At 53.6% G+C, this 11367-nt stretch overlaps 1 protein-coding gene across 1 annotated transcript in view; it reads right to left on the reverse strand.

Annotated features, from left to right (window-relative positions):
• iqgap3 (IQ motif containing GTPase activating protein 3) overlaps positions 1-11252 on the reverse strand; it is a 39401-nt gene extending 28149 nt beyond the window's left edge. The window contains exons 1-11 of the mRNA XM_088905428.1: positions 11131-11252; positions 8839-8926; positions 7888-8044; positions 7379-7456; positions 6107-6183; positions 4924-4991; positions 4048-4161; positions 3072-3250; positions 2201-2282; positions 1268-1431; positions 546-633 (exon numbers count right to left, since the gene is read on the reverse strand). Of these exons, the coding sequence (XP_088761554.1) occupies positions 546-633; positions 1268-1431; positions 2201-2282; positions 3072-3250; positions 4048-4161; positions 4924-4991; positions 6107-6183; positions 7379-7456; positions 7888-8044; positions 8839-8926; positions 11131-11164 (1129 nt within the window). The 5' untranslated portion in view covers positions 11165-11252. The remainder of the gene's footprint in view (positions 1-545; positions 634-1267; positions 1432-2200; positions 2283-3071; positions 3251-4047; positions 4162-4923; positions 4992-6106; positions 6184-7378; positions 7457-7887; positions 8045-8838; positions 8927-11130) is intronic.
• Positions 11253-11367: the final 115 nt, after the last annotated feature.

An 11367-nucleotide genomic window follows, 5' to 3' on the forward strand; every position in this document is an offset into this window, starting at 1 on the left:
CTGCCAGCACACAATATCACCCACGACGCACTGTAGCAGGCCAAGCCAATTCATCGCTACTCCCCTTACAGGGCTGCTGCACTGTGCAATTCAGTAAGTACTAAAAATATTAGAATGCTCACCTTATATTTAGCATTTTATAACAAATGAAAGCAATTATTTTTTTGATTTGGAGCTGCCAAATAGTTATTATACACTCAACCAATTAAGAGGCATCAAAGGGTTTTGACTTGCACCCCTGGCAGTGACTCCTGTACCCGCTGCAGAGGTGGAGAAATCTTTCGAGGAGCAGCATGTCTCCCACTGGTCGCCGCAGGCCTGCAAGCCTGAAATTACTGCTGTTGAGAGTCAAGAACAATCTAGCTGGCTAATCTGATCCCGACACCGGGAGGGCACACGCTGAGTGGGCAGTCCAGGCGGGCCCCCGGCTCGGGCTCAGCCTCCGAAGCGAGCGCCTCCACTGGCCTCATCGCCACCCCCAAGTCCTGCTCTCCGGGATCCCCGCGAGACAAGCCAGCCCGAACCTCCAACAGCAGCCCACTTACTGGCTCGGGAGCGCTGGGCGTCCTCGTTGGCCACACAGATCCCCTCCTGCAGCTCCTCTCTGTCCAGAACGTCCACACAGCCCAGGTCCTACAGGACACATTACATCAAGGACGGGCCTGTGCACAGGACAGCCGCCCGGCCATACGCAAGAGACGCAGCACGATGCCTTCCTGCGGAGGCCGATCAATCAAAGTTTATTATCAAATGCACAACAATACAGCATGCAGCAGTAGTTGCTGGAAATGAAATGTCTTTTCTGCAAGCTCACGGGAGGGGGGGCTTTGGGAAATCGAATAAAAAACTCAGACAAAACTCAATATGAATAGAGCTGCTCTGTGTCCAGGGTGTATGCAATACATTATGTCCAAGTGCAGTGTGCCGAATACAGTGAAAACTGTGTCCATGTAGCCATTACGGGTGATTTGCTGAAGGAACTGCAGGTTGGCTATTTAGCAGTCTTACTGCCTGGAGGTAGAAGCTGTTTAGTAATCTGTTGGACTTTGACCGAATGCTTTGGTACCGACGGTAGGAGAGAAAGCCGATCCAATACAGAACACAGTGTTAAATAAAGGATAAAATGAATGGGCTCCCCTGATCACTCTTCGCTTTACTGTAGTGAAGCTGCAAAAGAGCCGGGCACAGAGACGAAATGAAGGGAAATCTGGCAGCTGGGAAGGTAGATCAACCTCCAGGCACAGCCCTTCCCCCCCGAGTCTCTCACCAGCGCCTTCTGCTCGCGGTCGGCGGACAGCTGCTCCAGGTACCAGCCGGCGTGCTCGCGGTGAAGGTCCCGCAGGGCCAGGCAGGGGCTCCTCAGGGCCGCGTGCAGTGCCGGGGCGTCTCCGCGCTCCAGGGCCTCGTCCACGCGCTCCACCGCTGCCTGCACTGAAACACGGCACCGCGCCAGCCGGGCGCCCGTCACGGGACACGCCACGGGCGTCCGCGAGCTCCTGGTCTCACAGATCACGGAGCAAGCATGGTCAAGCCAGCAGCTCTGTCACCCTGCAGCTCCCAGCTGGCAGCCCCACTGGAGCTCAGCAGGTGCGAGCCTGGTCAGTACCTGGAGGGGAGACTTCTGGGAAAGCTGAGGCTGCTGCTGGAAGAGGTGTTAGTGGGGCCAGCAGGGGGCGCTCACCCTGAGGTCACTGTGGGTCCTAATGCCCCAGTATAGTGACGGGGACACTATATTATAAAAGAGGTGCCGTCCTTCAGATGAGATGTAAAATCGAGCTCCTGACTCTCTGTGGTCATTAACAATCCTAGGGTGTTTCCTAGAAAGAGTAGGGGTGTTACCCCGGTGTCCTGGCCACATTTCCCCCCTGACACTTTACCAGTCATGGCCTCCTAATAACCCCCTTCTCTGAACTGGCTTCACCACTCTGTTCTCCCCACTGAGAGCTGGTGTGTGGGGAGCGGACTGGTGCATCATCCAGGTGGGGCTGCACCAAATAATAATAAGAAGAACATATTCTCAACAAGATTCCCTTTCTCCAACTTAGTGGCCTTGATGAATCAGATTTTGAATCATACAGTGAAAATAGTTTTTTTTGGTCACCACAGCCATTTTGGAAACAAAAAACTGGTTTCCGTTTCTTTAGAAAAAAAACAATCTTATTATTCTCCGCCACCCACTCCCAGAGCAGATAAAACTCACCATTCACTTTGTTGATGTTGCCTTGGATTTCTGCCTGGGTCAAATACTCCTCGTATATATCTTTCTCTTCAGAGCCATTGAGCTGGGACAGAGATGGAGAGAAACAGTCAAGTTCACTTGTACTAAAACAATAACCGATAGCCATCAGTTCAAAAGGCTTGTTGTGCCAATCAGAACACTCATTTTTCACAGTCATTTTTTGATTGACAGCTACACCCCCTGTACCAGGGAGAATTAAGACATTAGAAAGCTCCTCTGGCACGCCTGCCATTATCACAAACTCCCACAATGCCTTTCAGGAGAGCCACAAGCTAGCAGGCCACACCAACCCCACGAACAGGGCCCTTCGAGGAAGCCTGGTCACAGTCAGCTGGCGAGACAGCTCAGGTTCCAATCTTCATCTACAGGCAGTCAGAACTCAAAACCCCAGACTGCAACCAAAACAGTCCCAGACTGAACTGAGTCCTGACTCTCTGTGGTCATTAAAAAAAACCCAGGGTGCCTCTCGAAAAGAGTAGAGGTGTTACCCCGGTGTCCTGGCCAAATTTCCCCCCTGGCCTTTACCAGTCTTGGCCTCCTAATAATCTCTGAACTGGCTTCATCACCCTGCTCTCCTCCCCACTGAGAGCTGGCGGTGGTGGAGGGGATCCCCATTACCAGTAAAGCGCTTTGAGTTGAGTGTCCAGAAAAGTACTATAGAAGTGTTTGGAGTTATTATTATTACTGTATAAAAAAAGGGGTTTAAAGTTGAAAACTTGTGGTTTGTCCGTCCTGCAGGGGGCGGCCGAGCACAGTGCTGCTGTGCGTTCACGATACGCTCCACGCTGACCGGTCTGGTCCAGCGAAGGCGGGTTAAGCTGGCGATACCCACCCTGCCCCGGGCGCGGGCGGCCTTCTGCGTCTTGGCCTGGTGCAGCATCTCCTGGTAGACGGGCATCAGGGCGTCGCTCAGGCCGGTCAGCATGGCGCTGGGGTTGCGCAGGGCCAGCGCCGTCTCGGCCAGGCAGCCGCGCGCCACGGCCTCGTTGATGGCGATCACCGCGGCGTGGACTGCCGGGGCAGGGACAGAGAGAGAGAGAGAGTGGGGGGGACAGGTTAGAAACGGGGGAGGGCGAGTCCGTGCGGGCACAGCAACCGGGCAGCCCCAAGGAGCCCGGACCCGAGCGGGACACCCCCAGCATCGCCGGAGACAGGAGTCTAAAAGGCCGATAAACCAAAACCTCTTTTCCTCTTTAACCTCTCTCTCTCACACCGATAAAGGAAAACACTCAAACCTCCCTAGCTTGACAATCTTCTATTTTTTTTGGTTTTGTTTGGCAAACCAAACAGTTCTGTGCACAGACGATACCGGGTGATGGGGTGGGAAGCAGCATTTTTTTTTTTAAATTAGACCTCCGACTCGTCCAAATTCACACAACCGAAAAGGTTCCAGTTTGAACTCTGGGCACCAGCTGACACCCAGCCAATGGGAAGAGAGAGAACTCCCAGATCTGAGCTCCTTCATCAGGCCCTTGTGTGGAGGGGGGTGGGGGCTGGATTTTAACACACGTACAGCAGCTGCTCCAATCACAGGCCGCTGGGCTCTTTGAGGTGCATCACTGTAAGAATCCGAGGCAGAAATCATGCATTTTATACACAAAACAACAGAGCTGGGCTTCCCACCCGAAGATGGGACCTTTCCTCTGGAGCTCACAAGCTGGCACGCCTCCCTGCCTCTCCCCCCTCTGGGGGGGGCCGGCGGGGCGCCTCCCCACACATCGAGCGCCTCCCTTCTGGGCGACACGAGCTACACGAAGGGAAGGAGGAGCCGCCGAGCGCGGCAGGACTCCAACGAGCGCGGCGCCCACCTGCCGCTTCGTCCACCGACAGCTCGTTGGCGAGGATGCCCCCGATCTTGCTGAACGCCGGCATCTGGATACCGTACTTGTCCAGCTCTCTCTTCATGTTGTTGATCTCCTCCTCTGATGGGACACGCAAACCAGAGAGGCACTTGAGGAAGCAGCTCGACTCTGAAAGAGAGCTCCCATGCGGCGCAGTACTGGAGCCAGCCAGCAGGGGGAGCCCCACTCTAACCAGTGACTGAAACACACAGCCCTGTACTGCGCTTTCCAGTACCAGGTTACAATCTCCCTGGCCTGTAACAGAAAATGCTCCTTGGGGCAGCATTAACCCAAAGTAGTACTTCAAGGGAGGAAATCTGGACCTGAACATAAAAGAGCATGCACATCTGTTCTGGTAAAGACTCAATTCAAGAAAGAATCTTCAAATAAGACCTTGGATTAATAAAATATGAAAAGATTAATGACCAAGTTAATCTAAAATATTTGGTCTCACCTCAATCATTTTGTTACTGAATTGCTTATTGATAACATAGGATCCTTTCCACGAGGCTCCTGAAGGATCCCAGACATCCCCTTCAGAAACAAGGCTGAGAGGAGATGTCCAGACCCGCCACAAGAGTTCCTACCCCCTGTATGAATGTTAGCCCTGAAGCGGTCCTCCGGGCTTACTCTGTCAGTAGCTTGTGGGATTTTCTTATATTGGCTCAAAACTTACTCCACACCCCCATAGTCTTCTCACTAGAGAGATTCTGTGCCTTTCACCAGTGTGCAATGCTCCTTTAAGGCCAGGAAGTAGCATCCTGACCCTTACCTGATGTATTTATAATGAGCTGGACAACCAGGTGAAGTAACAGATTTCGCCATTAAAAAAAAGCAGTCTACCTGTGAAGTTGACTTTGCCATACAGATCCTGTATCTGTGGAGCCAGCCCCAGTCTGAACAGGTAGAGGCTACAAGACAGAGAAAAACAGCTTAGTTTCCAGTTATTAGAAGAAAAAAACCACACTACAAATCAATCAATCAAAGCGATGACTTTAATATGATTCTTGGAGAGCTAAGAGCTGTCACCAAAAGACCTATTGACCCATGTCTCTCCTACAGCAGGTCTTTATTAGGCTTGAGTGTTTGCAGCCCTTCAGACAGGTGGTTGAGAGTAGATCAGGAAACGGCAGCTCCAGTCCTGTAGGTTTTACAGGTGCTCTCCACACAGCTGCTGCTAATTAAATTAAATGGACCAGGGGCTCCTCAGGGCCATCTGATTTGCAGCTGAACGATTAGATCGTGTATGTCCACCCACCCATTCTCTCGTGAGGTTCTGGGCCTTGTTAAGGCTTTGTTTACCGTCTGATAAACGGTATCGAAGCATTCGGTCAAAGACTAACAGATTACGGAACAGCTTCTACCTCCAGGCAATAAGACTGCTAAATAACCAAGCTGCAGCTCCTTCAGCAAATCACCCGTAATGGCTACATGGACACAGTTTTCATTATATTCAGCACACTGCACTACTTGGACATAAATATTAAATACACCCTGGACGCATAGCAGCTCTATTTATATTGAGCTCTGTCTGAGTTTATTTTATTCTATTCAATTTCTATTGCACTATTATGTAACCTTATTTTGTCACTTGAATTTTGTGATTTTTACCCCCCCACCCGGTGAGCTCATAGAAAAGACACTTCATTGCCAGCAGCTACTGCTGCACGCTGTATTGTTGTGCATTTGAGAAACTTTGATTGATTAAGTTCAGAGGTGGAGATAAAGCTACAGAGCCCTGCAGCCCATGAGAACAGGAGCTCTCACCCCCGGCTCAGGCTCATGGGACCAGCACGCTATCCTTCACGCCCACTCCTTGGCCGGAACATTAGGAACGGCCGATGATCTAACGGCGGTCACCCAGGGGCGAGGGAGACCCGAGACTGCCTTCTGGCGAGCACCAGAGCCACAAGCCCACCCAGGACAGGAGCAGCTGGAGCCAGTCCACCCCTGCACGCACCTCCCGTCTCCCCGCAGCCTCAGACTGTAGACGGAGCTGCTCGGACCCCCCACCCCGTGTACAGACCTGAGCGCGTGGATGCAGTACACCGTGCGGGGCATGTTCTTCTTGTCGTAGATGTCCGTGGTCTCGGGGTAGAAGATCTGCGAGGAGGGAGCAGGGGTTAGCGAAGCACAGGGGGTACCACAGGGCGAAAGGGGAGCGAGGCCCCCCCTCTCCTACGAGACGTAAGCAGCTTGGTCACCCCCACATTCGTGCGGGCTGCTCTCTCAAGCTCTCGCGTCTGGCTGGTTGGAATCCGCTGTCAATCATTTGAGATCCAGTGCCCATCCAGATCTTAAAGGGGAACTGCAGTCCCAAGTGCTCCGACCGGGTACTAAATCTCAGTAACAAAACCGTAACATGGACATCATAGAAAACGGTGACAAATTTCAGATTCAACACAAAATCATGACAGTAAAAATCAGTAGAAAGAGACGCGGCCCTTCCTGCTCACTAGTCACCGCAAGGACTAACGCACTGAGCCGTAATAGCGAATGAGTACAGGTTGTGCTGCAGACATTTCACCGCAGAAACGTTCCCACGGGATCTGCATCTGCAAAGTTAACAAGTTCCATTTATCGCCAAATCCGTCTCAAAACCGAGAGCAGTAACTCTGTTGGATTAAAAGAGGTGTTTTCACAAGCCTGCTTGTTTACAGTGTATTAAGGCCACAACACGTCACCAGAGGTTTCGTTGCCTCTTCCAGAATTGCGCTACATGGTGCTGCACAGGCCTGGAACTTCAATCAATTCCGTGATGTAAACTGGAGTTTTTACTTTTACTGGGGTCTGAAATGCCCTCATCAATGCAGATTCTTTCTAACCCCGAAATATAAAAACAGCTTTGCAGTTCCCCTTTAATCTCACTTTCTCAATAGGTAATAGAAGAAAGGTTACAAGAGACAGGAGGCGATTGGCTGTCTAGCCTGCTGGTGGTTTAAAGGCATAACGATCCAAGAATCACATCCAGCCCACTCCCAGTAAAAGCCAGGATATCAACTTCAATAACACGGCCAGGCAGCCCAACTCCCACAACCCTTCACCGCCTCCTGCTCTCAACTTTGTTTCAGGACTTCAATATTAAAAAAAAAGATTTTCTCAAAAGCTGTGCTGGGACAATCGGGCACCGCCATCTCTTGTTGGGTCTAAATGAGCAAGAGAGAGGGACGCTGAGAGCAGGGAGGCTCAGGTGAGATTCGGACAGCGCGCGGTGCCGGACAGACTCAGGCGCCCCCAGCTGGCTGCTGGGGCTCCTTCTCCGAGCGTCGCTCCGGAGAAAGAGGAAAGCGTCCCATACCGACGGCAGCCCGACTTCCGCCAAGGCGCTGCGCCAGTGGTTGATGTTGTCCGTGTGCCGAAAATGCAGCCCCGTCGCCTGTAGTCGCCAGCGAAAGAAGGAAAGAAAAAAAAGAGAGAGAGAATCATAACAGCAAGGTTAAACAACTGAAGAACTGAGGTGAGCACAGGCTGGTTTGCTCAGTGGGGTTCAGAGCATTGCACATTGCCACTGCCTTGTTAACGCAACTGTGATCTCTCTCCAGCTAAATTAACACGTCCCAGGAACCTTGCGAGACTGATCAAAACACACAGTGAGTTTCTTCAGGGGTTATGAGCCCTAATGCAAGTTAGGTTTCTCTTATCTGAGCCTTGGTTCAAGGACAGCCATTACACCCCAGTGAACCCTCAGGCTTTGAAACAAAACCTTTAAGAAGGAGTTGTAGGCAACAGACTCCACGCCACCCTTTGTACACTAGAAATGTCACCCACAGCACCCCGAAGCGATCCGACGGCGCCCCCCCGGCTCACCCTGTAGCGGGCCTGGTCCAGGTCGTAGATCTTCTTGAGCGGGGCGGCCCGGGGGGCGAAGCGGTGCCCCAGCTTGGCCAGCAGCACCCCGTTGCGCAGGCCCTCCTCCAGCTCCGTGGGCGGGGGCAGCTCCTCCTGCAGGACGGCCTCCATCCACCTGGCCCGCCGGCAGAGAGACGGACAGCCTTACTCCACGGGCGCGCTGGCCGAGGGGCCTTCAGCCCACTCCTTACACTTGTGTAGCGCTTTTCTGGACACTCCACTCCAGGCGCTTTACAGGTTACACCCCTACTCTTTTCAGGAAACACCCTGGGATTTTTAATGACCACAGAGAGTCAGGACCTCAGTTTTACGTCTCATCCGAAGGACGGCGCCTGTTTTCAGCAGAGTGTCCCCGTCACTATACTGGGGCATTAGGACCCACATGGGCCACAGGGTGAGCGCCCCCTGCTGGCCCCACTAACACCTCTTCCAGCAGCAACCTTAGTTTTTCCCAGAAGTCTCCCATCCAGGCACTGGCCAGGCTCACAGATGCTGAGCTCCAGTGGGCTGGCAGCCGTGAGTCGCAGGGCGATATGGCTGCGAGCCACCCATTGTCAGCAGTGGGCAATAGCGTGAGAACCCATCGTTTGTAAACCTGGACCGGACCGAAGCGCTACGCATCAGGATTGTCTCCTGGGTCCTGGTGATGGGAGATGCTCTCCGCTGCCCGAACGGGCCGCTGTGCTCTCAAGGGCCCATGAGAGGGAAACGACAAAACCCGTTTAAGAGCAAGTTTCCCCATCATGCACCTTGCTACCGAGATTGACGTCAGCGGTCTCGGCTTCACTCCCCCGGTCTTCGCTCGCTCGATGGGAAAGCCCCAGCCCCCTCGAGAAGCCCGGGTGCTGGGGGGGGATCTGGGGGGGTGTGCCCAGGTGGGGGTAACTGTATAAGCAAGGGGGCACTGACCTCTTGGCCTCCTCCAGGTGGCACAGGTACTGGTAGGCCACGCTCTGGACGCGCCGCTCGTCCATCTCCTCCGCGGTCAGGCGCTCGACTGCAAGACACCAACGCACGCCGAGTGAAACGTTGGCAGAGGGCAGGGCAGGCGCTGCCCGAACACTGGCAGCAGACGGGGGACAGGACGATACTTCGTCCAGCAGCAAAGCAGCTGTGTTTCATGCACCTCCAGGTGCTGAACTGACCAGCTCACCGCAGCTCCACCACAACCCTATAAACATTCTCCCCCACCATCGTGACACGAAGCCCCTATATTTACACCCCACCCTCTTCCCTGTCCCCTGACTGCAACTGGGACAGCACTGTATGAGACACCAGGCCTGGCGGGTGACCACTGGACACCCGAACCAGACCGACCGACCCTGACTTGCATTGCCATAGGGACTGGGCGACCCCCGACGTGCCTGGGAGCTGGGATACAGCCCAACCACTGCTGTAGCGAAGCCAGTTAAGAGAGTGACTGGACCACAGAGCTGGGCTGCAGCAGAACGCAGGAGGGGTGTGTGCGGGCCTTCAGGATCGGGATTGGGAAACGCTGGCCTGCGGACCAGCACGTCTGTCCAGTCTGCACTGGGACTGACGATCTGCAGGCTAGCCTGACTCAGACGGCTCATGACCTGCCACGTGTTGCCTGCTCTGTGAGGGCCTGGATCTGCTCAGCCTGGGGTTCCTAATGTTCTGTCCTGCATCAGTAGCGCTGCCTAAAGGGAAACACTGTCGCGACGGGAGTCTCTTAATTAATCAGAACAACACTCGAGGCCTGGAAAGAGCCGGCAAAATGGAACGCCAGTCAATGAGCTAAACCAGACCTGAAGGGTATTCAGAATTAAATCAATAAATCACAGAGCTTGTGCTGAACTGAGAACGAGGAACCGCCAGCTCCGAGATTCAACGCGAAAGGCAAGACATCGGGGCAGGAGGCTCGGTCCGGTTCTGGCGCTGCTCGGACCCGGATCCAGACCAAAACTCCGGTCAGATGAGCTCCTCAGCAGCGGCTGTCCTGCCGAACCCCCTCGCTGCCCCCGGAAGAGACCAGAACCGACCTCCCGCGGCCTGTATGCACAGCCGGCACAGCTAAAACAGTCACACACCGTCCTCGTATCTTAATAATAATAACAACAACAATAATTAATAATGGCTTACACTTCTATAGCGCTTTACAGGTAATGGGGATCCCCTCCAGCACCACCAGTGTGCGTTCCTCGGGGGACTTCTAAACAGACCCCTCGGAACAGGAGTGTGACTGCAGCTACCCGTACTGTATTGTTTGTATCCTGTGTCCAGGAGCCCGGCTAAGGCCATCCACTGAGGAAATAACTGTATGAAGCCCAGTCAAGGTGTCCGTGTCACAGCAGACGTCAGTCTGCCACTGCTGTCCAACGACAGAGAGCAGCGTGTGGGAAGCGGCCAGGCCGCCAGGCGCGCCTCCAGCGAGCCGGCCCTCACGCCCGCCGCCCGCCGCCATCCCCACGAACCGGTCTGCCGGCCGGTCAAGCGTGCCGAGAGCCGGAGGTTCCTGGCGTGTTTCACCTGGGGGTGATGACCGGCGCCGCCACTTCCGCTTGCAATCGACTCCTATATATATATATTTAAAAAAAAGAAGAAGGCGTGACGTCTACCGGAAACGGGAGAAATCAAAGTCGTGCCCCGGTGCTGTCAGAGGTAAAAGCGCTTCACGCGTGGAGGTGTTTGGCCTCGGGTGCGAACGTCAAGAGCGCTCGACACCCCCGCCCCCCCCGAACCTCCAGTCACGGACAGCGCGGGTTGTGTCGCGGGCGGCAGAGCCTCAGGGAGGAGAAACTCCGAACCGAATCCGACACCGACGGGTCCACTGCAGTCAGGCCGGGGCCGCCCGGTCCCGCTGCTCAGCCTGAACACTGAAGTCCAGTTCCAGGCTCAGCCGCCATTCCTCTGCCAGCTCTAAGAGTCGTGCAGGTGTAACACTGGGGCGGCTTTGCTTTAACAAGGATATTTCGTTGCAGTGCGAAAACATCCGCTCAAACACCCGAGCTTGTCAGGGACGCGCAGGGCAGCTTAAATGACATTGTTTATGCCAATACAGCACAGTCTCACACAGACCCCTACTGAGCTTTTATACGGCCCCCAGGCGAAATCATTACAACTAATTACAACTAATTTCGGAATCCAGTAATACAAAAAACCGGGAATAAATCCTGACAAAATTTTGACAAGATCAAAAATGTTTCTTGTTATTCTAGTTATACAGGCGTGGTGACTTACATGCCGAACGCGTTTGTCCCTCGCAATCGTCCATATTCCTTGTCAGCCTGTACCGCGTCCACTCAACGCCAAAAAAAAACCAAACAGATTTCCTCTTTTTCCCCACAAACACAAACTCGGTGCTCACTGGCCAAATCGCGATATGCCTCTTTTAGGAAGAAAATTCCTTTGCTCCAGTCATTCTAAGAAATAACTTAAGAGAAAAGCAGGAGAGAAGCGCGATATCGCTGGCACAAC

This window comes from Atractosteus spatula, chromosome 25 (genome assembly GCF_055471065.1).
Source record: "Atractosteus spatula isolate fAtrSpa1 chromosome 25, fAtrSpa1.hap1, whole genome shotgun sequence".
Lineage (NCBI taxonomy): Eukaryota > Metazoa > Chordata > Actinopteri > Semionotiformes > Lepisosteidae > Atractosteus > Atractosteus spatula.